This window comes from Melampsora larici-populina, assembly GCF_000204055.1.
Source record: "Melampsora larici-populina 98AG31 unplaced genomic scaffold MELLAscaffold_36, whole genome shotgun sequence".
Taxonomy (NCBI): domain Eukaryota; kingdom Fungi; phylum Basidiomycota; class Pucciniomycetes; order Pucciniales; family Melampsoraceae; genus Melampsora; species Melampsora laricis-populina.
Window position 1 is genome coordinate 667,552 of NW_006768800.1, and position 27,330 is coordinate 694,881.

Below are 27,330 nucleotides of genomic sequence, written 5' to 3' on the forward strand. Positions count from 1 at the left end.
CTACTTGGTCTCCTGGAATTCTTTGAGCCTTCTTGGTCTTGGGATTGACCAGCTCAAAGAAAGAGTTTTGTTCGAGTGATGACTCTTTCCTATTGATGATGACGCTAGAGGTGGCGTCGGGAGATACGAGTAAGGAGTTGATTCTCTTGATTGACTGTGACTTGGCGTGTTGTACAAAGATGGAACTATAGATCTTGATCCTGAGCCACTCGATGCCATTGTCTCTAGATTCTTTTCCCCTTCCGACTGAGTGTTTGATGTTGATAATAACCAATGTATCAGCTCATCTTCACGTTGTAAGACCGGTGAGTCGGGCGACGGTAAGTCGGGGATAAGTAATTCTAGACACTTCATCACTTTGGCTCTTGTTTGCAGCTTGTGTTCTAAAGCCTAAAGGAAGATGAGATGTGTCAGTACGATCAAATCTCCAGGGATTTATGAATCTTGCAGTGATCCACTTGGGCATCATTTCCAAACATAACAGGGAGATACAAAGAGGATGAGAGAAATAAATTGAAAGGCAACAAACCAAGATCTCTTTATCTTCTCCCTTCACATCCTCGAAGCTACAGATTAACCTTTGACTAAAGTTGCAATTAGTAGGAAATCCAGCTGGGACACGGATGGGGACCTTAGTCTAAATAATGAAATCATGTCAGACAGGTAGAGTATACAAAAAGCCAGTGAAAATATTACATACCGATCTTTGACGCGCGTATCTGTGAGAGGTCACAGTGTTGTTGCATCTAGCCAGTGCAGTCAAGAGCGGGTCACATTGATCCTATCAAATCATAAAAATAGAATAAAGAATCAGATCAGGGTTTGAAAGAACAAGGAACGATATATAGAAAGACTGACTACCACTGGCTTCACACTGTCCTTGGAAACCTGAGAGTTGAAATCAACGAAGTCAATATTTCGCGCTCATCATCATCAGCAGACAAGAAAGGTAGAAGACTGACTTTGAGATCGTTTGATGCGACTCCTAGATTCTTGTTGGCTTTTTCCAATAAGTTTAGTGCGGATAAAAGTTTTGCTCGAATGCATGCAGGTCGGGATGATTGAGAATGCATTGGAGACGATGAGTGGTGAGATTTAAATAATGATTATGAGCGGAAGAAAAGCAAGGGGTTTGGATGGGAGATGGATCTAATCGGAAAACTCGTATTGGAAATGGTTAGAGTAGTCAAGCGATAGAGTTGGTTTGTAAAAAAATGTGGGATTGAAGATGGGATGAAGATGAGACTCTGTGGTGACGGGCAGAAAAGAGGTTATATTTATATCAATTCAGACATCAGTGAAGACCCATGAGGTTCGCTTCCAATTCATGATCAGGTACCAATTCTTCATCATGCTTTGTTAATTAGTCTCCCCGCCATTTCTTAGCTTCGAGGTTAAGAAAGGTCCCATGAGCAGTAAGAAAGGTAGACTTTCAAATAGAGCTCAGCTATTGATTCATAAACGGGTTCGTCTGGTCAGCATCATCCATGATCGACTTCATCAGCCCCTGAAATCTCGAAAACATCATCGTTCTATGAGTTTTAGTGGTTTTTGCTGATAAGGTCTCAGGCACACAATGATAAAAAGCTGGCTGGTGGGGATTTAACAACATGCATCAGGTTCGAAGGACCTTGAGCTGTCTTGCCTGCTCCACATCAGGTTCAAAATCAACTCTGAAATTTCATTTTTCTTTTCAACGCGCAATCCATTATTTCTTAGAGAAATGAGAAGAGTGGGTGTGCCTGTCTTGTCCCTGTTCATGAGTTCACGTTGTGATAGCCGACCAGCTATGAATAATGAGTCCCTGCTTTGTGTGCCTTTTGTAAATCTTGAGTTCAATCTGGTTTCTTGAAACGTGAATAAGTAAAGAAACTTACGTTTGGGTGAAAGGTCCAAGGCTGAATACCCCAGAGCAATAATTTCCTCAACGGCAATGCCCTACGGGGTGGTAGCGGACTTTGATGAAAAACAATTGATGCAAAAATGGATCTCTGTGTGCTTGATGCGCAGGTGATCACCACACAAAACAATGCTCCAAAACATGGAGATGCAATGAAAACTTATCAGTGTTGCATCTGTTGCAAGTGATTAGAGCATCCAACGAAGAAAATTATCCTTTCAGATGAACCTTTTGATCATCTACCCAACAACAACAAATGTCTGACAAAGTTGAGCAGACTAAAGCAAGAAATTATAGAAGATGGAAGTAGACTATATTGGTGCATTATACTATTTAGTTGTTTTTTGTGGTTTCGAAGTTTGAAGTTGAATACTTGTTATCATTTCATTTGAGGTGTAATGTCATATCAATTGCACTTTCAAAAATTAAAACACAATATGGTCCCTATAATCTGTAACTGAAAACTGAAATCTCATGATACGAGTATTGATCATGGAGCAAAAACATAATATTGAACCCATCAGTTCATTCACTAGACCACTCAGTCATATATCAATCAACTAGCGTCATTTCACTGTTCACTCATAACCAAATCAAATCGTATACATAGTCCTTTCCATTCAAGTTACCATAGAGAAACTTATGGATAACTAAACCACAATGAATTCACATGCAAGTCAACTCACATATAAGATTCAATGAGTCAACACAAAAGAAACTTTCAAAAAAGAAACTATACTCAGAAGAGTAACATAAGACAAATATAAAAAATCACAGGATTAAAATTCGAATAAAACCAAACACATTAAGAAAACCATATCATATGCTAAAAATCCATGTCCTTTCCTGTCCAGTCATGATGCTTGTTGAATCTCACTCAACCCTTTACTTCAAGCCGAGAAACTTTCTTCATATAATTCTAATTCTTTGCATAACGTCTTTCCTTTCAAAATCAACTTCTGAGCATTGGCTACCGCATTTCTGACTTCCAATGACATACTTCTTGGACCACAAACTGATGAGGAGCGTTCAAAAAATTATCATCAGATAAGATCATTTTTTGCATCAAATAATACTCGGGAGGTGAGGTAGTGACAAAAAGAAAGTTTGTAGATCAAACTTACCAACAACACCAACTCGGCCGTGACATTTATTCACACAGCTGGTCACAATCAATCTTACATCCGGTCTTCCATGATGTATCACAGCCACAGACGATTTACGATCTTTCTCGGTTCCAGAAGCTGGGGCCGAAATCGTGACACCGATGTCTTGTTCGTTAGTTGACTTGACTGGCGTCTCTGAACTCTGAGCGTTCTCACACACATTAACACTATCTCCAGGATATGAATTCTCTTTTTCTTCTTTGCCAGTCACATAGATGTTGACATCAGCACCCTCCATCCATCCTTTGTCAAACCAAGAATCAGGTGCTACTCGATTTCTAACTGCCCAATGCATCTCCAACTTCGATCGACCTTGTAAACTTAATGCCAATGGTACCAGACCGGACATTCCACTACCACCAGCAATCATAATCACAACATCGCAAGCTCGAACCTCGTCCGAAACTCCTGAGTAAGGACCATCGAGGATACAAGCTAGTTGTGCACCCCCCGTTTCGGCCTTCTGCGTTAGTGATAGGAGTCGCTTCGTCATTCCACTGAGAGGTTTGATCAACAACACAATCTCGTTCTTTTGCATATCGAGGTCGATCGGCTTCTCACTGCTGGATGGCAGCTTGGCATTCATCGCCGCTTCGCTATCTTCTCTTGCGGATGATCTTTGAATGTCACTAGGCAGTGAGGCAATTGTGAAGGGATGGGATTGCCATGGATACACCGACAGGAATCGGATATAAACGTGGGATCCTGGTCGCCATTGAAGAGATGCGGGAACTAAAATCGAAACTCGTAACATATCGCCAGGTAAGAAATGGATAGAGGCTTGGGCAAAGCCTTTCAAAATCCAGCCGTGATTTACTAAAATAACCATTACACGCCAAAGAATTGCAACCCCCCAAAGTACAACGGCCGCGTGCACTAATAAAAAAGTCATCAGCTTGAGATGTTTGCGAATTTTCAAGGAAAAGTGCGAATGGCTCAACTATATTGCCACGAATTTAATAAATCTGCTAGATGAATGTACATGCCAACGATGAAGGCTGTTGTGGAGACATTGAATATCAGACTCAATGGTGAAAATTATTTTGAAGTACCGTCAAGAGTAAGAGATTATAATCTTTTATACACGTACTGATGGCGGCGATGATATGAAAGAAATAAAACGTTTCGTAAAATCGAGATCTATGGGATTACCAAACTTGAGCAAAACTATTGTTTATGATAACCCTTGAAATCGATTTCAATCACGAACCTGAGTGGTCCAATGCTCATGACACATAGCCATGCTAATGCTACGAGTGGAATAAAACCATTGCGGTAGAACTCATCGGTTGACCATGTGTAAGACCATGGTCCCTTCATCTTCGCTTGAATGATCATTGCCCCAGTATGAACCAGAGACATGTATAAACAGATCCATGGCGCATACTTATGCATCACCATAACACCTTTCAACGAAACGCCTACAAAATGGAATGCTGTAACATCAGAAGATGGAAGAAACCGAATCCCTTTAGCTCAAAGCTGACCAGTAAAATAGGTCACAAAGTTTCTGCGAGTTGCAAATGCATACAACCAAGGCACCATAGCCGTCGCAATCCATTCCGATCTTAGAGAACTATAAAACGTAGAAAATAATAATGAGTCAAATCATATTGAATCATGACCAACTCACAACTCACAGAGGAGGGCTTCCAAAGTTGGGTGGACGGTAGTAGGGACGAGGGACGAAGCAAGCCAGAGTACTGAAGATTAAAAACCCGAAGAGCAAAATACTTGGACCAGCACTTGGAATCATCCCAAATAACCATCCACTTTGAGGATAGCTAAGCATGCGGGTAAATGCACTAAGTTGCGGAGAAAAGCCAATAACACTATTGATTCTGACAAAGCTGGAAGTAGGGTGTCAGTGAGTTGAGGTTGGTAGCTGAGGAAATGGTTAGATGCTTGAAAAATTGACATACCGGTTGAGAGCGTGTAAGCGTTTGATGGCATTGCAGACCGTGATGACCACAAAGGCGGCTACGATAAAATATGTGGTCCACCAGGCGTAAGAGATCGCGTCTGCCCAGGGACTGTTAGCAGCCTGACAGGCGGTCACTTCATCATCCGTTGGCTTGTAGATTCCTGGATAGAATACGCGTATAAGCTTCAAGTAGAGTCTGTTTTGTAAAAAAGCATTGATGTACCAAAAAGCCATTCGCCCATACCCATCGTCCCGTTCGGATAGGTTCCATTGGTGCGAGCAAGAATGCAACTGCGAGGGATGGATCAAGCAGGTGGATCCAGTAAACAGCAGCATACCACTTTGCAAGTACCAAATGGTAAAATGACTTGGAACTCACGGATCATTCGAATCGACATACAAATCGCTGCTGTTCATCATTGGCATGTTCATTTCCATATTGTTCGATGGGATATATCGAGAAGCAAGGATATGAGTGCTGCTGTTTGTACGTATAAAAATGTGGACCGATCACGAGTTTGGGATCACGATTTTGGAGAAGATAGCTAGTATGGCGTGGTGAAATCGAAGATCAGAAGTCGTTATTGTCGTGAAGTTAAGAAAAGCAGGACCGATCGAGATCACAGAAACCACTTTGGTGCTAGGTGGATGCTGTTTGTGGTGTTAAGATAGCAATTTGATGAAAAAAAATCATGCACAGAGGCCGAGTCGGGGTGTGCGTCTTATTTCGGTGTGCAAATTTGAGTGCAATGACAGGCGGCGCATTCGAGGGACGCCACCGTGGACCGGAGCGTATAGGTGACGTCGCATTGGTACGGGGCGGGCATGAGGAAGGTCGAAATGAGCTCGACGCCACAGTTCGACCGATCGGTAATAGCCAGTGAACGAAAAAAGCCAATTTGATTTCTTTGGGGGAGACGGCCATGTAAATCAAGTCATGATCATGTGTTGATCTGTTTCCTGTGTCTGGTCGACGAAATGCGAGGGCAAAGTCCAGAGCGGTAACTCTTGATGATTGAAAGACGTTGAGGGACTAAGCGGAGCATCTCAAAGTCATCGTTACATCCGAGAGGTGCGCCGGTGGTCCAAAAGCCGAGAGAGAAGTCAACTGTGACATTTTCTGATCAAACAACAAAGCGAATGTGATAGTTGGAACTTGGCAGGCCGCGTATCGATAGCAGAAGCTCGGGTTTCTTCCAGGACGAAATGTACTCCTTCAGAGTCATGTGAGATGGACAAGAGTACATCATCTTGAGGTGTTGTCCAATAGAATTTGAAGGTGATGAAAATGTGAGATCATGGTGGAGGAAGAGCAATAGTACTCCTTGTTGAAGTTGTCGGTAGAGAGTAAAGACAATGAGGCATTTGAATTTAGAGAATGAGGCATTTAAATCTGAGACATTTTCGCGAAATCACATTGTAGCATATCATACAGCTTACATATTCCTCACGGGACATATTCAGCTGCACATGTCACAACATACGTTCATCGTCTTCAAGGTTCAGACTCAGGAAACACCATTCCTCATTCAAACTCCTGAATATCTATTGCCACCACATGTGTCTATGCATGAGCTTTCTAGTTGAGTGATCCACATCCCAATTTGTGTCTTGGTTGACACACTCGGGATGAGACAGCTGAGAGTATGAATCTGATTACATGGTCAAGACTCAAGATCTTTCTTAAACTGCAGACCCACATAAAAACTCTTCATGATTAAACCCAGATTGAGATTAATACTAAATCTTATTGTTGGTGTTGAGTTTTTCAAAGTATAATTGGTATTATTTTGTGTTACATTTCCAAATTTTTTGATCAAAACTTCTTTACAATTTTTTTCCAAAACACATTGATCAATGTACCAATTGAATATCAATTTCAAATCTAAATTCTAAAACTTTCCAATCGACTTTGAAATTTTAGAAAAAAAAACGCTCAAGTAGACTCTAGAATGATGATCATGATCAAATATTACATTCTTATGTTTCATTCATTTCCCATGACTTGATTGTGACATACTAGAATGTAAACTATAAATCGCATCTCGAATATAAAAAAAATTAAATCCAATCGGTCCTTCAATACTTAACTCACCTTTCGAATTCTTCTTGACCAAAACTTTTAATTCCATTAATTCTTTACTACCTTCTTCAATTCCTTCTTCTTGATTTAAGATTTCATATTTAATCTTTTCACCTCCTTTTTGAATCGGATTGGTGGTGGAATTATTATTGCTTGGTTTGTTGGATACCGGTCCACATATCAAGACTCCTTCTCCGGTGAATTCCGCTTGGATTCCAATCGAATTTAAATAAGATTTTAATCCAATCAATTTGATTTCTCCAATAAAAATCGTAGAAGAAGTGATCGGTAAGGCATCTAATCGATGACTTATATCTAATTTAGATTCTTCATTTTCGGTATCTTTAGGTTTCGATGTACGTTGATTATATCTAGTTAATTGTGTACTATTGTTTAACCCGATCGGTAATCTTTCTAATGTAGGAATTGATGATTCGTCTAAAACTTGTAAGATTCCAGTTAAATAACCTACTTCAAATCCTTCAACCTAATCACAAACAAAAACAGAGTCAGCATCAATGATCTGATATACTAGAGATTGAATTATAGTCAAACTTCATCTTTACCTTTGATAATTTGATACTAGACATCAAGTCATCACTTAATCTAACACTAAAACTTTTAGTATCATGTCCAATTACTGAACATTCTCCAATCTTGGGGGAAAAGATTTGGGTTGTAAATGAAGGGATTGCAGAAACATTTGAGATGAACTCTTGATGTGTTTCACTGGTACCGTTTATCAAAACCTGTAAACAAAATCAGAAGACAAAACTTCCTCAGTCTTCTTTGTTTTTCTCAATCAATTTTATATGTTCATCTTATGTTTTTTTCGAAGGTGACTTACTACTGTTTTGGGATTGATATGTGGAATAATCGTTTGTAATGCTCTTCCATCTGCTTTACCTTCTAGATCGATTAACAGTACTTTACATACCACCTTAACTTCTTCAGTTTCAGAAACAAATTTATGAGGTGGTTCCTCAACTCCCTGTTTATACGAAGAAATCATCAAATCGAAATTCCAGAGGGTTGATAAACAATTCATTCAATTGATTTATTTGATATTTAAAAACTTACGTCTTCTCCTTCCTCTCCTTCTTCCCATTTTCGTTTCTTTCCCACATTTTCATTCTTGATCGTACTCTCTTGTACAGAATCACCTCTCCTTAACCATTCATCTACATTCAACATTTCACCATACGCGTCCACTTTCCTTCTCCGATCTACAAACGGAAACATCTTGATCCGATGAGATCCTTTAACATAAATATCAAATGCGATCGTTTCAGTTTCATCTACAAATTCATCCCATGTGGCTACTTTGGCTTGTGTTAATTTCGTAAATGGTTTCTTTCGACTCGCTGGTTTTTCTTGTGTTTCGGTTTCTGAATTCGACTCTTGATCATCTGATGATGACATTCGATCTGAATCATCTTCTTCATCTATCATTCTTCTTGATCTAACTAACATTGCTTCATGTTTTGTACGTCTCTCTTTTGCTCGTTGTTTATCTTCTAGGTATTGTTCAAGTTCTTCTCCCTCTAAAACCACTTTTCGTTTCAACTTCCAAAAAAGTAAAAAAAGCGAATCAACTTATGTGTCTGTTGAAGTAATCAATAGAGAAATGATTGAATAAACTTACTTCGACGGAAACTGAAGTATTTAAATCAATAGGTTCAGGTATAGTTCCACTCCCATACTTAGCCTCACTCTTTTCATTAACTTGATCAGCAAGCCAACGCGTCAAACTTTCTTTTTCTCCCATCGAAGTAAGCACAACCAAATTCCCAGGTTTACCCACATGTCTGGTAAACATTCTACGAGAGAATCCGTATGCCATAGTAAGAGGTACAGCTAAGATACATTTAGGTTGAATAGCAGCCGTTTGGGATTCTAAAGCTTCAATCGAATTGAAGAATTTCAGATTTCTCAATCTGAGTGCTATCCCACCTGGACCTTCATCTCTTGCTCGAGATTTTAATTGAGATTCGGTTGGGGTAAGTGGTGACATCCATTCGGTTAATGATCTTAGAAAAGTGATCATATCTTTTCCGGTTTGTGAAACTAAGCATAATGGAAAGGGTTCTAATCTTGAGGTTGTCCAGAGTGTGTCTAACATGATGATTAATTCGATTAAACGCGCTGAAGCATCTGTTGGAATGAAAACCGAATGAGAACTTCGCAAAGTACTTGCTATAGTATCTGTAAGATCAAAAGAAGTGATATAAGTCACTTTCTGAAATTACTCATGATTTTAGAATCCAACTTTATGAACTCACTGAATAAGACTTGATCTCGATCTTTCTTTCTGATGCTTTTAGTCAAACTACGTTCAGTACCGATCATCATTACCAAAGGCCTACTCATTCCATTTCCAATCGCCATCCCACCCTCAGTAGAAGATAAAAGAGCAGCTGAATCCAAATGACGTTCTTTGAGATGATTAAAGATTGGAGCATAAAGTAGAGTTGAAGATGATGAAGAGCTAACGGTATGAAGTGGTGACCTTAATGACCAAATCGTACCACCAATTGTATGACCCGATCGATGTGCTGTGAGTGTAAGTGAACGTAATTTACCTAGAAGAAAAGATACATCAATTAAAGATGGATTGATTTGATAAATGATGAATACTAACCTGCTAGATGAATAGGTTGAGAGTATCGAATAGCAGTGATACTATTAAAAGAATCTCTAACATCTTTTATTGATAAATTCCAAAGATCTTGAGTTTGAGTTTTAGTTTTAATTTGCGTTTCTGATGGATTTTCTAACTCATTTTTGATTTCATGATTTGATTCAACGATGATTTGATCATTCTGATCTTGATTTGGTGATGGATGAGTTTGATTTTGATTTGAATTTGAATGATGAATGGATGAAAGGTTTTGATTCCAAGGTTGTGAAGGATTTAATAAATCATCTTGATTAACTTCAGTTTGACATTGATTTGAAAGTTGAAAATAAAATTCTTCTACCATTAGTTTTCCCATTTCTTTGGTAGGTAAAGTAGAATAGATTGGACATCTTAAGTTTAATTTGGTTTTTAAATATGGTAATAAAGCTAATGAAGATAATAATGGATGGGATAAGATTAATAAATCTAAACTTGGTGTTAGTTTTTCTAAAGTTTCTAGGTATTTGTTTAATTCGACTTGGTTTAATGTATCAGGGTATCCGCAGTCTAGTAAGATCTTTCCTTGATCGATTTCTAGTAAGTAAGAGAATGATTGATTTGAATCTTGAGTGCCTATTAATGGTGTGATTTTGATCCCCATCCTGTTTTTGTTATCGTTGTTGTTGCTGTTGTTGGCGTTGTTGGTTTGTTGATGGTTGATAGTTGATGATGGATGGTTTGTTTGTGAAGTGAACGTGAGTCTGACTCGTGAGTTGGTCGTTGGTTCTTGTTCCTATGTACCTTAACCTACCCTAAGCTTAAGTTCAATCCAAGATATCCTCAATAAAATCTGGAATATTTGGTCAACTTTCTCTCCTTCAAGATCACATTTGAAAGTTGATACTACACATAATCAAATACCCTCAAGCTAAAGTAGTTGGGGTACATCAAAACTTATGAAATCTAAAAAGAAAAATTGGCTGAAGAAAGTTTTAGAAAATGTTACTGCAAAAGAATATCAGGTACTGCAGTACTACAAAGAGGTTGTCTAAACCCTTTACTATCCAATATGCTTGGTGGGAGCACTTGGTATTTACCAGGTTTAGCAGGCTACCAGATTTGACAGTTTGTGCAAAAAACCCTTGAAAATTTCTTTCAGCTTTTTTAAAAAAATCCCTGTGTTAAGACAAATGATACCTTGAATGAAGACTTCTCAAGCCAGGACCAATCAAGGTAGTAGGGCATTTGAATTCTTTGTGATGGCTAGGTATGAAATCAAGCTGGAAATTTTGCTAAGACCACAGACTGATACTGTCATCAACATGATTCATATTGGAATACAACTCTTATCATCCAGCCACTTCAAGCAGTAATGCACAGGGCTTTGAAAGAGAGAAAGATTGAAAAGCACAATTTGATGGTCTTGGATAACCTTGAATAGTGTTTTTGGCAATGTTTCCACTCTAGGTTGCTAATTGTGGTAAAATATAACAATTTTTGCCCTGTTTAACTCAATATCTTGAAATTTAGCAACCAGATAATGTCTAAGACAGGCTACCAGATTTCTGGCTGGGAACTAAGCTAGTGGACAGCTCTGCTACCGGGAAGGAACCTCTTCCAAGTGCCTATCATGATGGGGTACATAGGCCATTTTCAGTAGTCCAGAGAACCCGGGGGTGGCCTGAGACAACTCTGAGACACCTGAAAAACCCTTGTTCACGTATGCATCATGGGTTTACACTGCGCATCAGCTGTGCAAAATCTGTCTCACATTGGAATTGGTGTTTAGGCCAACAAAACCTTTACACCATTCAATCCCCACTTAAGGCTCCATAGACCGCACTGTGGAACAGGTTGTTCAACAAGTGACATGTGAATATATCTTAATTTCTAAAGAAATATAAGCAAAACCAAAAGCCAAGGAAAAACCAAGGAGAAAAACATTTCATGATTTTTGACATCAAGTATATCATGATTTCACACTTGAAGAACATCACCAACTCAATAAAAGAAAATTTCACTAGCGTTTTGATTTTACTTTTTCATTGAAGCTTTCCATTCAAGTCATCAATTAAGATGAACCCCCAGACAATGGTAAAACTTAAAGGACCACAACAAACAGGACAAACAAAGACATTGATATCATCAGAATATATACCATTTTCTATTTTCATTTGGATAGAAAGTCTAGGCCCAGTATTCACAGTGATTTTGAAAGATGTTGACCAGGATTTGACTTGAAGAGGAATTCAAACTTCATTATAATCTTGCTACTGCACATTGAGAACAAACCAAATCATGATCATATCCACAATTTTCTTCTTGTCTCGAAAACTCTTCCTTACATCCTTCACAATAGGTTACCTTTTCAAGGCTGTTTCTTGTACAAAAACTGTAACGCTCGCCACATGCAGGACAGTTTATATCTTGGCCACATTCAGTCCTATCAAGAGTCTCATATTTTTCTTTCAAGTCAAGTTCACATGTAGGACATTCTTCAGCCAAGATTGTACTTGTCAACACAAGCAGACATAGACAGGCTACAAATACCCGTGAAAAGCTTATATGCATGACCTTCTGATTTTTGAGCTTTGTTGATGAGTCTGGAGAGTGATTCAGCTAATCTGTAATTCAACAATTATCTATGATATTTAGGTGTTCTCTTTTTTCTTATTAAACTAGCCTTGTGCTTGATAATTGGATGTATTTCTTCAAGGAAATCTTTGGAAAATGGTCACCAAGATAGGATTTTTTTGTTTCTATGATGTGACAATGTGATCAGTTGCAGTTTCTGGTCAGAAGTACAATCAAATATTATTCTTGAGAGACTTACAAGAATTGGAGAGCTGTTGACTTGCTTTAAAGTGTATCTGGATTTTCACAGAGCTTCTGGTGAATGTTGAGAGTACCTAAATAGGTTCCAGAACTTGGTCAATATTTTCATATCATATAGGGAAGGTTGATCATATTTGGATCTTCCTGACAAGGAACCAACTCCGAGATAAGAGATTTAAAGATCTGAATACAACAATTTCTCATCTGTACAAGAATCATTGTGGTGCAGATGTCCCAAGAGACATGAGAGAGGAATAAAATCTCAAAGACAGAGTAGGTTGAAATATGCCAAACTTCTCTGCTGCGGTCACAGAAAGAAGATGATTATTGGTTTGTGAAATGTTTGAGAGGATATTGAATGGAAGTGGAGCAAAACAATCATCAATAGAAAAAGTTATGCTGAGGGATATAGGCAAGTTAGTGACTATAGGTGATAACATTCACAGAGACCAAAAACAAAGAGCAAAACTGCGCTGCAAGATTAAAGATGGGTAAGGAAGAGAGAGAAGATGATGGAGACAAGTCCCTGATATCACTGGGATTTTGATGATAGTGAGAGATGAGATGATAAGATATGAGGAAGAATCAATAAGAGCTTTGATCCCCTGGATACATTATGATCTATGGATCTCAATTCCATCCAGTATCCAATGACAATGGAGAGACACTTGTGCTAAAGAATTTGTACTATCACATCTTCAATTCAAGCTTAAAAATGTGATAAAATGTCTTATCTTCAAAATAAGAAAAATCAAGCGGCAGAACTCAAAGGATGATAAGAAGGATTGTTTACCTTTGATCCACGCACGATCCTTGTGGCTTTACAACGAGCTGAACTATAAATCTAGTCAAGAAGAGGCCTTAACAGTCGTAATATGTAAAAGAAGGAAGAATATCTGGTAAGCATATGGATATTTCTTGAAGAATTTTTACTGCAAAAGGAGTGAAGAAAAGGATTCACCGGTAAGGATGGATGACTCTAACCTGCTGAATCAAAGGGAGATGAGAAAGAAAGGGCTCCTTTGTAGTTTTTTTTTAGGAAGCATTGGGTTTTCTGTCTGCTGCGTGTATGCTTAAGCTGTTTCTTGTTGAAAGACGTAGGTTTGCAAAGATCAAAGCTATCAATTGGTACCCAAAACATCTCCTGAGACCATCGGGTGAGCCTTTGGAACTTATCTTCTGCACGTGCTTCATATTTCCATGCGTAAAAGTTTGATTTCTTTATCAACATATCAATTTGTGTTCCACGATGTTTCAAAAATGATAGATGTACGGAGGACGCTTCTGAGACCTATCATGAATAGATATTTTTTGTTCCTCCGAGTCTCGAGACTCTTGAATCGGACCCTACAATGCGAGATGCTTCATCGATCTATGAGCTATTTATAAATTTGTCTCTTTGCGCAGTCCTATTCAGCTGAATAGTGGGTCTCTTCGGATATTTTCTAAGACTGATGCACATATCTTAAATATCCCTGTTATGTTTTTTCATCCACTGCGTCTTTGATTTGATTCATTTAGGATGATCAGGAAAACTATTACATGATAGATATCTGATATCCTTGTGACCTTTGAGTCAGGATCAGGATCTTATCTTGAGGAACATGATCCATGGTTCAATACGTGATCATCTTTGTCTTTTGCGCAATTCTCTCTTGACACAATTTGATGCAATAAATACATACCTTTCTGAGAACCATCGGCTCAAGCCGACACGAGATCTCAATATCTCATCTGTATAGCAAGTTTTATAAAGCCTTTGTCAAATTGCTCGCCTCTCTCTCAGACTCTCTAGCACCCACAATTAACGGTAATGTGATATCTATCAATAGATTTCAGCAGCTTCCTACATAGATCATCTCCAAAACTTCAAAACACATTGGAACACAAAAAAATTATACGGCTATGAATTCATACAACTTGTAAGGAAAAATTGAAGCATGTTCAAAAGTCTTAGATAAGATCCGAAAAGACCCATTGTTCCAAAAAAGATACATTGAATTAGGTCTTATCTTGAAGCATGTGTTCCATGGTTCAATACGTTACCATTTTTGTCTTTTGCGCAATTCTTTTCAATTGCATTCATAAATTTGGTTATGGTCTTGGGTTGAATACTTTGAAACCGAATTTAAAGCAAGTTCCTTCTTCCACTTCCATGATGAGCTTCATCTCTTAACCACAATCTTCGGTATAGGTTTTTGTCACTTACTTATGAGTGACTTTGAGTCCTAGACTCTAAAATCCTTGACCTTGAACCAAAAATTCTTCTTTTCTAATTGTGATCTCAAATATCCTTGAAACATTTTTTCTTCCTGTTCTGTCTTTGAGACTCATACAACACAGTTTTGATTGTTCTTTTCAAGAAGATGTTTTCATATTTTTCCATCTTCTTTTTGCTCCAAAGAACGCCCTTTGCTATTTGGGCGCGTCCCAGACAAAGCAATGTGAGCCCATGCACGCCCCTCTCTCTCTGTCAGATCCGTGCCCACCACCTGAGCTGCACTTCTCGCACCCCGCGCACTCCACTTTTTGGTCCTCGGGGGTGCGCCGCAGTATCTCCGCGCCCACCACTTAACTTCTAATTTATAAGTTGTATGTACCTCCCTCAAACCTCCTCAAACCTTTACCTTCAACTTCGGTTTCTTTCCACAATTCCTTCCACCATTCCACCTTTTCTCAATCACTCAAACTTCCTCAAACACAATGGAAACTTTAACCTACCTAGAAACCAAGTTAAGCATGATCGACTTCCAATGCAACCCATATGCAACCTGCACCTTAAAAAAACTGATAAATATCCTACCTTTTTTTCTTCGATGTTTTTGATTTTTTCATAGGTTTTATCAAGATGGATATCAATTAGGATTTGCTCATGGAGAATTAGAAGGTAGATTAGAAGGATTTCAATTAGGCATCAGTTCATCATTTCAAATTTGGGAAGAATTATCATTTTATCAATCTCAATTGATTTTAATTTTAACTTTTAAATCATCATCAACCACAACACCATCATCATCAACAACTAACACAACCACAACGAGTGCAACCACCACAACAAATTCAAGCACCACAACGAATCCAACGAATCCAAGCACAATCACTACAACTCCAAGCACCACCAAATCGATAGTTCTTTCACCAAAGTTAAAATCAAAACTGATTTTACTTTTTGACTTGATAGAAAAGTTTCCGAAAATCAATTCAACACAATCAGACATAGATTTGATATCTAAACTAAATCAAATCCGATCAAACTACAAACTATGTTGTAACTTACTATCGATCAAACCCAGACTACACCAAAACACGATCAGTTTTTAAGAAGCAGCAGACGACGAACCCACAGATCTCAACGAATTCAATGCTTCATCCCATTCTTCTAAACTTTCACCACTATCTTGTAATCGAATAGCCTTCAAAGCGATCTGTTTCTTAACCTCTTCATCCCGATCTTTCCCTACTCCTTCTTGTTCTTCTCCAACCGGATCCGAAGATTCCAAAAGATGATTTAAGCCTGGTCCATTCTTTTCAATCACTTGAAGTGTCATCCGAATAGCTTCCAAGAAGATCGAATCAAATTCAACATGATCCTCAATGAGTTTAGATTTCTTTAAAAGATACTGAGATCGAATCTCTCTAAGATCACTTAAAGTCCAATTCGATTCTTTCCATCTCTCCAACTCGTCCTGAGTAGAAACGATATGTTCAGAAAACGAAACCTTTGAACTTGTTGAATAAGTTGATGGTCTATGAAGATGTGATAAACTTAATGGGTTCAAAGTGGATTCCAAGACGAATGAGTTTGTTGGTAAGTTTGGGTATACTAGGGCTGTTTCGATGGGTTGGATGATGAAAGCGTTTTGTTGGATGAGGTTTGTGACGATTTGGTAGAGCGAATGACTGGGTAAGAGTCGGTTTGGTTTACTGGATCGAGCTGAGAATAAACTTGGATCTAAATGAGAATGGGATTTAGGAAGAGATGTTTTGATAGGTTGGATTGGAGTAGTTGTAGTTGTGGTGGAAAGTTGATCGGTAATAGATTGGTATGATTCGTTTAGATGGGTTCCTAGTTCTTTTGGAATCGATTTGATATAATTTAACATATCTACATAAATCAACACATCATGATTAATGAACTGAAATGGTTTGTAGAAACATGATTTGAAGACTGACTTAGATCTATGATCACATTGAATTTAGTGTCTAGGATGGCAGATTGAGTACCCCAAAAAGTATAAATTGAAAATAAAGCAGCGATTTGTTCAATAGGATCGACCTGAGGTTTTAAATAATCTAAACTTTTTCAAAAAAAGTATTAATTAAGATCATTTTTCCTTTAGTGATGATTTTGATTTGTAGATTGAGAGACTTACAATAATCTGATGATTGTATTAAACCAAACTTTTCTAAGAGAAGAATCAATGACTGATAAATGAATTAAATTCCAACCCAAGTGTTTATAAATCGATTTAAAGTTTAAGAATGGACCTAAACTTGATGATGTTGAAGAGCTTGATTTGAAAGTAGAGATTAAAAGATTGATATCATGTTTGATTTTGATGATGAATGAATCAGAAGTGTAATAGAATTCAGGATGAATCGATTCTGGTTGTCTTAATGATGGTAAAGCACTGATCGTCATCTTGACACTCATTCATTGCAATTGAGCAGAGTGAATGAGATAGAATGAGATTATCAGTTTAAAGTACCGAGTACTGATCATCGGGTCGGATATCGGATAATAGCTAGCAAGTTTCATTTGATTTGACTTTCTCATTGTAATTAAGTCAGTCAGTCAGTTTACACCAAACTTGAGAATGTCATCATCATATCAAAAAATCAAATCACCCATCAAATCTTCTGCTTCTTCTTCAACTTCTTATTTAAACTTTCAAGAAGATCAAGAATTTAAAAAAGTTCAAAAAGTAAGTCATTCCATTTCAATTCATTCAACGCGTCATCATATCAACTAATTGGTTTGTCTTTTTAGCATTTAGAAAGTTTAGGATTACGTGAATCGATCAGAAGGAAATCTATTAGAAACCATTCATCAAACTTACAACCTCAAATCAACTTACTAGATCTGAAATCAATCTTTACTAAAAGAACATCCACCAGACCTTCAATCCCATCAGATCATCACCATCCCCCTCGAAACCAATTAGTTCAATCACCTATCCCCATCGAATCAGAACCAGAACCAGATCAACAAACCAAAGCAAGTTCTTCACTTGGCATCGAATTCACAGACCAAGAGATCTTAACCCGATCCGAACGAGTCCAAAGCGCATTCATCGAACATTGTCAATGGACCACCCCTTCCCAAGCCCACCCACCCTGCACAACCAAGCCGAAGCCAAGCACAAGTTTGTTAAGTAAAGTAACAGAAGAATCAAACGAAGTAGAATTCAACCGAGATTTAAAGATAAAGTTAGACTGGAAGATTTCCAGTACGAAGCATCACAGAACATCAAGTTCAACAGATACGATCTTAGCAGCTGCGTCATCCAAGTATTACCCCGAACCGATCTTACCTGATGATCAAAGTAAATCAAGTAAATATTTTTCGGGAAATTCGTTAGATACCTTGGTTTCGAATACCAACCAATCTGTTTCATCATCCAAAACCTCTCGATCTTCATTTCAACAACCTTTACTGAACCCACAAATGAAGTATAAACCTTTTGAAAAGACTTCTTACCAAACTGATCATCGGTTCGATGATTTACACGAGTTTGATGAGTTTGATGAAGATCCAGAAGACGATGATCATGTTCAGTATCCTACTATGAATTTAAATCGGTCAGGAACTTCTCATTCTAATAATCAGATTAGAAAGATTTCTTTCTTTGATTGGATTCTCTGTAGTTGTTGTATTTCGGATGAAGATTTAAATGATCAGTTTGATCAGATTGGTAAAACTTGTCCAGAGTGAAAGCTTAAAGATCAACAAACTTATCAGTTCTTGATTAGGGGTTTTTTAAAGCTTAAAAAGTGGGATTCTTTTATATCAATATCCATTCTTCATCGTCTTTATCTTTACAAAACATCATTCTTATTCCCCTATGTTTTTTTTCTTGGTTCAATTTCTTTTCTTGGTCAGCTTGTTCATACCTCTTTTAATCATTCTTGTTACTTAGGATCAGATCTCAAACTATATCTTGATGTTTTTAAAGGTAATAATAAATTGTATTGAGTTTGATTCCCATTTGATTTTGTTGTAATTTTTGGCTTTGGGTTTTTGAATCAGAGGTTTGAAGGTTATCTATTTGGTTTGGGTTTGGTTATAGTAATTATATCATCATTTTATATCATCATTCTTGTCTTTTCTTTCTCTTGTGTTTTCATCATACCTAGTTTATCTTTGTTTTTTTATTGGGTTGGGTTATGGAAGATTTTGGGGTTTATCTTTGGGAGTAATTTCATTCATTTAATTGCTTCTTTTTTTTTAACAAAACAAAAAACAAAAAACAAATTTGATTTCAAGATGGTTTCAATAAGAGTTGATCATCCTAATGAACAAGTATGTATCACTACATAGAATTAATTTCTTTGGCTTACAATCACTCAGGTTTAGGATTAGAACAGTAGAATTTATTGAGGTTGGTTTGTGAAATTGATTGGTAGGGGTGTGAAGATTGATTTATTGAACATGAGTGATTTGAATCAACCAGAATGATTTCTTGAAGGATTTCTTTGAGCATTGTCAGAGCAGTCGTATGAGAATAAGACTTAGAGATCATCAAGTGGAGAATTCAAGAGTGAGAGAAAGAAATTGAGCTTAGCATTTGTGGTTTGGAAAATTCCTTACACAGAGATATTTGACTCACCAGAGACTTTGTAAATATGTACCTCCAATATCAAAATGATATGGCTCATCACGATGAGCGATGCATGGGGTCCCACTCCTGAGATTGTGTTTTTGTTTCCAGATCCAGGCCACCATACCATGCAGACTTTGCAAAATGAAACAGACAACCACAACATCTTGCAGAAATTAGGATCTCCAGCTGGTACTGCAGTCAATGCGTGATTCATCTATAAGAACACAATCGATTTTATTTAAGCGGTTTGTCCACATTATCTGAATCAAGAAGATCTTGAGACAAAACCGTACTCAATATCTTGTAATCACTTGATAAGAATTTCAGGATGCATGGGTATATTTTGAACTGTGACTTGTTATCTAGAGGGACCCAAGATAAAATTCCAATGGTTTATGAGACTGATCAAAGCCTAAAAGGTTCATAGAAATGATATGTGTATATGTTCAATTTCTCCAAGAATCTAGTTTCATAACGTAGTCTTTCCCTTTAAGTTTAGCTGTTAAAAGCAAACCAAACTTCATTTTCGGAAATCAGATTTTTTGCCATTATGATCTTTTTGGAATTCGATTTATTCTACGGTTAATCGAGGAAGCTAGAGCTTTTGAATATGCATAGCAAGCACTGAGCCAGATTCTTTGTCATGAAGCCTTGCAGGACCTAAATGGATGGATCAACTCCAAGGATCGTATGAATTTGCGTGCACAATGAGATAACGGGATTTGGCCAAGTAGTATATGAGACCATAGAAGCTTTGATTCTTCAGGTGGTGGTTGTCTTGAGAACGGCTGCCCAGTAGCTAAAAGGTAGTGTGAGAGCGAGATTGATGATGAATGGTTTTGAATGGAAATAGGTATCTGTTTGATCGATGAGAAAATGCGACGATGGTAATGAAGAGAAGTGATTACATGTGGTGTGTGTGTAAATTGATTTCATCAAATTTGTTTCCAATTCGATTTCATCCTTGTTGACCCTTCTGATCAATTGGACTCAGCAACGAGTCACTCATCCTCAACTTTCTTACCATCAACATCGACATGTCTCAATCCCTCAACCTTTCCTCAACCGTCTTATCTAACTTGACCGCTTCTGACAATCCAATCAATTCAACATCTTCAATCTTACTCGATCCAGGTCCAATTTATAAATCTTATACAATTGGTTATTTCTTCATCGGTTTCGCCATCACTCTTGCTTCTTCATTACTCAATGCATTCGGAATAAACCTTCAAAAACTTGATCTCAATCGTGCTCAGAGATCTCCTAAACCTACAAAGGATTGTCTCAGACCAGTTTGGGTCTTGGGTCTCGCTCTTTATGTGGTCAGTCAAGTTCTCGGAAGCACGCTGGCACTTCAATATATGCGATCAGGTGGGTCAATGTCTTTCCATCATACCAATCCTGTTAAAAATCTAGTTTGCGCATTTTCTGATAAGGTCCACTTTCCGTGAAATTTCGCAGAATACGTTGCCCCACTTGGTTCAACTTCCTTAATCTTCAATTTTCTTTTTGCTTGTTGGCTCTTGGGGACCAAAATCACTCTACGAGATGTATTAGGAACTGCCATCGTGATACTTGGGGTGGTTGGAGTCATTGGCTTTGGCAATATTCGACAAGCTGGTATCGACCAAGAGGCGAACATGTCCCTCTCTACCCTCCAAGCACTCTGGGCCCGACCACAATGGCTGCTTTACCTCGGTTTACTCGAATTCACCACCTTATTTACTGTTTGGCTTGCAAGTATAGCATTCGAATTAGTACAGGAAAAACGTGATACCGAGAGTTCAAGCCGGGGTGTTGATGACGATGAGGTAGACGTTGAACGAGTACTTCGACGAGGTGGTGGTCGAAGCGCTGCCGGAACACAGTCAAGCTCCATTGCTCGCTTCTTTGGCCCGATGATCGTACAAAAAAACTCTTTACGCAATTCGCTCAAACAGATCATCGAACGTTGGTCAATGACCCGACCGGATGACACTTTATTCAAACTAGATGGTTTACTCTGGGGTACTGCTGCTGGTTTACTTGCTGGTCAAACTCTTGTCTTTGCTAAGAGTTATGTCAAACTGATTACCAATGGGTTCAGTCATGACGGCAGCGGAGAACCTGAAGATCTCGCTCACCCACTTTCCATCTTGATCTGCTTCCTTCTTGTTGTCACTTCAATCTTTCAAGTCTGGTGTCTTAATCGAGGTGAGTATCTTGATATAGTTTTATATGTAGGCTTGTCATTCAATCTGACATGATGAACCACAGGCTTGAAAGTTTATGATTCGACCCTCATCGTACCAGTGCTTTTTGCTATGTGAGTAACTTATCCTCATACCCGCAAAGTGTTTGGACCATTTGTCTGAATTTACGGCTGTGATTGTTTTCTAGTTACACTGCCAGTGGATTCATCAACTCGCTCATCTATCTTCACGAACTACCCATCTATCGCAGCTGGGTGCTCTTTATGATTTGGATCTGTATCGCCGTCCTGATCTTTGGTGTATGGATGTTATCCGCTAAACGCCCCGAGCCAACAAAGTCGCAGGCCAAGGCACTCGAAGATTATTCAAGTACAGCTGACCCTGAAGGCGAGGCTCAACACACCACACTGGGAGCTCATAACGAAGCAGGCATGTCGATGCTGGATAAAACCGTGTTATTCGAGTCATTAAGTTCATCATCGAGAATCCGTAAATCACGCGAGCTACGTTCCAAAGATTCACGTTCTCGTAGTGACAGTGTCATGTCACTTGGAGAACTCAAAGATCACCTTTCAGATACCCTCAAGTCAACTCGAGAATTGAATCCATTCGAAGAGTTTGAAGTCAAACCTGACCAGGAGGTAGAAGAAGATGAGATCGACGGATTGGAGCCTTTTCCCGTATCACATCCTTTACCCAGTTATCGTGAAGTACATCATCACCCTGACGAATTCGGTGAATATATGGATGCCAAGTCCCATATACCGTAACTGCGAAGAAGAAGTCTTTTTTATTTAATTTTTATTGCATCATTGTTTATGTTCACACGTATTTCGTTTGCAACTTGGAATTCGTAGTCTTCAAAATCCCTTATATGACCTATAACCATTGAAAACATACTTGCTGGTTATCTCAAAGTGACATCCTCTTCTCATTTTCTTTTCCTTCACTCTCAGGTCTGCTAAATACAACATAACAAATCAGGTGATCAAATTGATGTCAACCTTCTTGTGTTTCTGATTTCATTCTCTTATGGTGATATGTTTGGGTTAAAACAATGTGTCAGTTCTTTTTTGGATTTTTTTTTGTTGCAATGATGTGTGTGAAGCAAAAGGAAAGTTACCAAAGTTTTAGAAACTTTTCAATCATTTTGTATTTGATTTCTTATTAATCTTTTTTTTATTCCGGGTTTTTTTTTCGTCATCATATACATAGTTAGAGATCAATTTAGATGTATGATTTTTTCTTTTTCTTTTTGTGATGTAAATTACTATTTTTTTCTTTAGAAAACAATGAAATAGGCTGATTTCTAGGCTGCCTAGACATAAGTTGAGAAAAATGATCTTAGATGACTGCAGGAAAATAGATTGCTTATAGGAAAGGAGAGCTGACATGCTCAGATTGAGACGTGAAAGGAATTAGTAATCAACTTGTCCATTATTTTCCGACTCCAAAGCACCATCCATGCATTGCTGCCAAAAAGACGTTGGAATCTGTCATGGTTCGCCGTGCTTTTAGAGCCGCATCAAGCTTGTGATAGCACGCAGCTTCTAGGATCTAACTACAAACAAGGAGGTTGAAGGAACCGGGAGCTCTCTACCGTAGCTCGCCATAATGGATCTGAGGCATGCTTGAGTGTGCACAGCAGAACTTCTTCCCACTTCCACTTCTGGCGTGATCAAACTCGGGGGAAGGCAGATTGATCAGTAAGATCTCTATCTAACAACCCTTACTTGCGCAACCCCGCCGTTTAGAACTTAGTTTCAGATACTCAGCAGCTTCAGATGGCACAGCGCAGAATCACATTCTTCTAACATTCACAGAAATCTAACTGGACAAGATTTGTTGCAATGCAGAGATATGATACTATGAGAGTAATTTTTTTGTCATTTGATCACTATTCCCATCATTGCGTATTCTAGACCGTCTTGTCGATATATCTTAAAATTTATTATTATTCATAGGCACGTCTTTTACTAATTCCAAAAATGATGTTAAATATCTTATCATTATGGGTTTGGATTTCTCTTACTTCTTATAAGTTAATACTAGCTACCATTAATCCTCACTTGTCTGAATCACCTAAATCAATCTTTCAAGACCTTAATGAAGGTCTTCCAAAATTCGATTTCAATGGGAATACAAAATCATATACCAATATACCACAGCTAGATGGAATGAGTACGTCTTATGGAGAAATCGATCCTCAAGTCTCTGAAGATTCTTGGAACCAGGTTTCGAGCTATCGAGAGGATTTCAGAAAGAGTTTCCAAACTCCTACTTTTAGTGTGTGCCTTTCCATCTACCAATTGTATGTTTGATTGGTAGTCAGTTGTTTAAATTGACATTTCAACAGATATACCAAAGGAGTTTTTACGATTTGATGATATTGGATCGGTCTTGAAACTTCTTGGATTCGATAAAGATTCTACTAACTTGATAGCAGTTACAAAGAAAGTTGAAGCTCAAAAGGATATCTCTCATATTTCCGGTAAGGAATCAGGTAGTAAGTTGACCAAGAATGAAACTTTAGATTTTTATCGTAACTCAAAAGAACCACATTTCTCTTCTTTCGCACCTATATAGATCATCAATCAGAAAATTTTGGGGACTTGATCCTACTCAGTTACTTAATCCTGAACATATTGGAGATTTACCAGAAGCTATTCCTTCGCACACTTTTCATAATGGACATCAAAAACTTGAACATTCAGAGGAACTCAAGAAGAAGAAGAAGAACGTGAATGAAAATAGGAATGAATTGGTAGACAGCCTTGAAGACATACTAAAGATGAACCCGAAACAAAAATCACGCACGATTTCGGATATTTTGGAATCGAGCAATGAAATTAAAGTGGTGGAAAAAGCTCAAAAAAAGAGAAAACAGGTTGAGATGAATAAGACTTTAAAAAGATTTGAATTCTCCAATTCGAAAAAACCTACTAGACAGACAAGGACAAGTAGAAGGTCCTTATAATCAGTTTTGGCCTTCTTGAGGTAGCAATTTTTTGTATATACCATGCATACCACCGAGCTGAATAAATGTTATGATATGATTCCAATATGTTTTTCTTTAATCACTGTCTTTCTTCTTTTGATGACCTGTCTGACAATACTTATTCATCAAGGCCATCCAAATTGGCAGTCACTACCGGCTTGGGACGAAAGTGGTTTGAGAGTCTCATAGCACTTGGTTTGTCATTCATGACATTATCTTCACTCCTAAGTGGCATCAAATTTTTAATCTCCTCCCTTGAAGCCTATTTAGCTGTTACTTTATGAGTTTTTTCATATCCTCCTACTGATGTTCGTAGGTAATCCATCACGCACGCAGCCTTATCTTGGCAAAAGTCATTCAAGCCGGCACACGCACCTCTTGATATTGTCTACCCTTTCAGTTTCTCAAGTTTGTTTCAATTTCTACAGTTCATCTGCCATCCCTTATCGTCAATCAAACTTGGTCCTCCTGGACCTCATGCGTAACCTGTGCCAGTCACAGTAACATAGAACCAGATCAATATCTCGAAACTTTTTGTACATTGTGAACAAAGTAAAACTAGATCTGAGATCAAAGGCGCTCATGATAAAATCCTCGGATGGAGATCTATGTGTACGGTTACCCAGTTGAAACCTCGCGCCATGAACCGGAACATAATACTGGGCGCAGGGATTCTCTAGCTTTTCATTGTGTCATCATCATAATATGCTGGGCCTTCAAGACATGATTGGTCTCGAGACTTCTGCCAAAAAACGTGGAATGATCCTACGCTGAGGTAAGATTTACCGAACCATCCTTTCCCTTCAAGAAAAAGTCTACATCGTTCATGATCAAAATGAGAGTCTTGTGTGTTACTCTTGGACTTCTCATTCGCACAACCATCGCTGGATTCTCTTGCGGTTCAGAAGTCCCCTCCAGAGAAGTGTTCAATTATCTGAGGGACGAACTTTCTATCTTACATGGATCTTATCCAAGAGGAAACCACGGAGGTTCAAATCTTGACGGAGGAATTTCTTTGGTCAATGAAATCGGTGGTCCATCAACGCATTCATCCTGGCAAGATGAACTTGGATATTCAATAAGACCGGAAGGGCTCTCCAACAACTATTTTGACGACCTTGAGTTCGGTCAGTTTTTCTACATCTCATGCCTCGATCGACAAGTATCAAGAGTCTGACTTTGTGGAAAATTATGAATTCTTAGAAATCCCAAATCATCATTTGAACCTTGATGAAATAGATTCAATTCAAAGACTCTTTGAATTCGAAGATAATGCCAGGAATCCTTTAGAAGAAACTCTTCCAGGTGACAAACTGGGATCTTCTACTTCAAGAGAATCTCACACCACAGAAAACCGGTCTGGATTAGAAAACGAAATCAATGAAGCTGGAAGACTTGATCATATGACACTTGATGGTCATGGAAAGATAGGAACATCATCAGAACCAGATTCTACGGAAGAGAGTATGAAAACAACGTCTGAAACTTTGAAACATCTGAAAGGCTACACTAAAGAAAATATTGAACTATCAAAAGCACTCATCAGGAATAACTTACAGATTTCAAAGAGACTTGTAAACGCAAACACATTGTTTCTCAAAAAAATCAAGACCATGGGTTCAAAGCTCGATCTTACCAAAATCGATCTGAAATTCCTTAAAGAGCTCACAGATATCGGCCTAAAAGATTTAAATAGTTTTACAAAAAATCATTATGAAATGTCAGAAGAACTCACGAATAGAAAACTCGAGCTTTCGATTTCGCTCAATCTCATCAGACTTAAAATCCTACAAAGAATAGTTGAAAAGAATAGTATTGAAGAAATTCCGGATCGTTCAGATCCACTTACCCATGAGAATTTATCACAATTAGATAAACTCACACAAGAAAATGTAGACCTATCAAGGGAACTTGTTGAGGGTAATGTTGACTTATTTAGAGATATTTATCAATCACAAATGAACTTGTTAGAGACATTGGATCATCACAAAACACTTGATGAACCTAATTCATTTTCGTCAAGGATAAATCCAAAAACTTCTGAAAACTATCATATCAAAGGGGGCACTATAGACACTGCTGGAAATCGGATGGAGTCAGATTTGACCCAAAATCAAGGCATATTGAAAAGGAAGCGTAAAAATATTGCCATGGATAGCCGTCACCAAGAGTCAGACCTATCCACGCTTTCAACAACAGGAACGGTGAAATCTCGAGGTTCATCTATCGTTAATGTGTCCAGCAGTGCAGTGCATCCTTCAAGCTTGTAAATTTACTATTTCTGTTTGCTTTGTGCGCCCAATGAAATGAGAAACCTGTGACAAACAGGTTATTAGCTTTTAGAATAAAAGCTAAAACACTGATCGAATGAGAAAAGACAATCTGAGGAACGAGGATTGTAAGAAGAAATAAGTTTAAGTTCGATTTCCTTCTAACTAAAACATATACAATAAATAATGAGACTTACACCTGTGACAAACAGGTTTGTATTAGCTTTTAGAATAAAAGCTAAAACACTGATCGAATGAGAAAAGACAATCTGAGGAACGAGGATTGTAAGAAGAAATAAGTTTAAGTTCGATGAGAGAAAAAGGTTACAATGAATAGAGTGAAGAACCTTTTATAATAACTTAAACTTATGACGTCATTACATAATGATGAAGTGAGCAAACGAAACAAACAAGCGCATAACAGTAAACACGCGTCACAATCTCAATTCGCCCTTCTTTTTACTCCTGTCTCACTCAGAGCTGTTCACCAAAAACAAATTATATACCTCTAATGTTTT

General features: G+C 38.0%; 9 protein-coding genes across 9 annotated transcripts; 4 read left to right on the plus strand and 5 right to left on the minus strand.

The window, feature by feature from the left end:
* On the minus strand, positions 1 to 1,073 carry MELLADRAFT_109424 (uncharacterized protein; the record flags this gene model as incomplete). Its single annotated transcript, XM_007413404.1, has 5 exons — positions 1 to 390; positions 530 to 637; positions 701 to 781; positions 859 to 888; positions 963 to 1,073. The coding sequence occupies 5 exons, from the start codon at positions 1,071 to 1,073 to the stop codon at positions 1 to 3; spliced, it is 720 nt and encodes a 239-aa protein (XP_007413466.1).
* A 1,378-nt stretch (positions 1,074 to 2,451) lies between these two features.
* Positions 2,452 to 5,428, minus strand: MELLADRAFT_78600 (uncharacterized protein; the record flags this gene model as incomplete). The annotated part of the gene is made up of 9 exons (XM_007413403.1): positions 2,452 to 2,915; positions 3,025 to 3,942; positions 4,008 to 4,064; positions 4,157 to 4,206; positions 4,277 to 4,487; positions 4,554 to 4,642; positions 4,707 to 4,916; positions 4,989 to 5,186; positions 5,370 to 5,428. 9 exons carry the CDS (start codon positions 5,426 to 5,428, stop codon positions 2,791 to 2,793), a joined length of 1,917 nt encoding a protein of 638 aa, XP_007413465.1.
* Positions 5,429 to 6,981: 1,553 nt separating this feature from the next.
* Positions 6,982 to 9,461, minus strand: MELLADRAFT_90299 (uncharacterized protein; the record flags this gene model as incomplete). The annotated part of the gene is made up of 6 exons (XM_007413402.1): positions 6,982 to 7,560; positions 7,640 to 7,822; positions 7,921 to 8,064; positions 8,154 to 8,639; positions 8,719 to 9,308; positions 9,356 to 9,461. The coding sequence occupies 6 exons, from the start codon at positions 9,459 to 9,461 to the stop codon at positions 6,982 to 6,984; spliced, it is 2,088 nt and encodes a 695-aa protein (XP_007413464.1).
* Positions 9,462 to 10,364: 903 nt separating this feature from the next.
* On the minus strand, positions 10,365 to 10,641 carry MELLADRAFT_90300 (uncharacterized protein; the record flags this gene model as incomplete). The annotated part of the gene is made up of 2 exons (XM_007413401.1): positions 10,365 to 10,505; positions 10,603 to 10,641. The coding sequence occupies 2 exons, from the start codon at positions 10,639 to 10,641 to the stop codon at positions 10,365 to 10,367; spliced, it is 180 nt and encodes a 59-aa protein (XP_007413463.1).
* Positions 10,642 to 15,488: 4,847 nt separating this feature from the next.
* MELLADRAFT_117365 (uncharacterized protein) lies at positions 15,489 to 17,170 on the minus strand (the record flags this gene model as incomplete). The annotated part of the gene is made up of 5 exons (XM_007413400.1): positions 15,489 to 15,762; positions 15,806 to 15,822; positions 15,873 to 16,633; positions 16,702 to 16,826; positions 16,902 to 17,170. 5 exons carry the CDS (start codon positions 17,168 to 17,170, stop codon positions 15,489 to 15,491), a joined length of 1,446 nt encoding a protein of 481 aa, XP_007413462.1.
* A 175-nt stretch (positions 17,171 to 17,345) lies between these two features.
* Positions 17,346 to 18,463, plus strand: MELLADRAFT_65713 (uncharacterized protein; the record flags this gene model as incomplete). The annotated part of the gene is made up of 2 exons (XM_007413349.1): positions 17,346 to 17,453; positions 17,519 to 18,463. The coding sequence occupies 2 exons, from the start codon at positions 17,346 to 17,348 to the stop codon at positions 18,461 to 18,463; spliced, it is 1,053 nt and encodes a 350-aa protein (XP_007413411.1).
* Positions 18,464 to 20,371: 1,908 nt separating this feature from the next.
* On the plus strand, positions 20,372 to 22,862 carry MELLADRAFT_117366 (uncharacterized protein; the record flags this gene model as incomplete). Its single annotated transcript, XM_007413350.1, has 4 exons — positions 20,372 to 20,723; positions 20,814 to 21,545; positions 21,609 to 21,657; positions 21,732 to 22,862. The coding sequence occupies 4 exons, from the start codon at positions 20,390 to 20,392 to the stop codon at positions 22,312 to 22,314; spliced, it is 1,698 nt and encodes a 565-aa protein (XP_007413412.1).
* A 670-nt stretch (positions 22,863 to 23,532) lies between these two features.
* MELLADRAFT_65715 (uncharacterized protein) lies at positions 23,533 to 24,521 on the plus strand (the record flags this gene model as incomplete). The annotated part of the gene is made up of 4 exons (XM_007413351.1): positions 23,533 to 23,725; positions 23,832 to 23,855; positions 23,901 to 24,050; positions 24,196 to 24,521. The coding sequence occupies 4 exons, from the start codon at positions 23,533 to 23,535 to the stop codon at positions 24,519 to 24,521; spliced, it is 693 nt and encodes a 230-aa protein (XP_007413413.1).
* Positions 24,522 to 25,377: 856 nt separating this feature from the next.
* MELLADRAFT_109431 (uncharacterized protein) lies at positions 25,378 to 26,812 on the plus strand (the record flags this gene model as incomplete). Its single annotated transcript, XM_007413352.1, has 2 exons — positions 25,378 to 25,669; positions 25,782 to 26,812. The coding sequence occupies 2 exons, from the start codon at positions 25,378 to 25,380 to the stop codon at positions 26,810 to 26,812; spliced, it is 1,323 nt and encodes a 440-aa protein (XP_007413414.1).
* Positions 26,813 to 27,330: the final 518 nt, after the last annotated feature.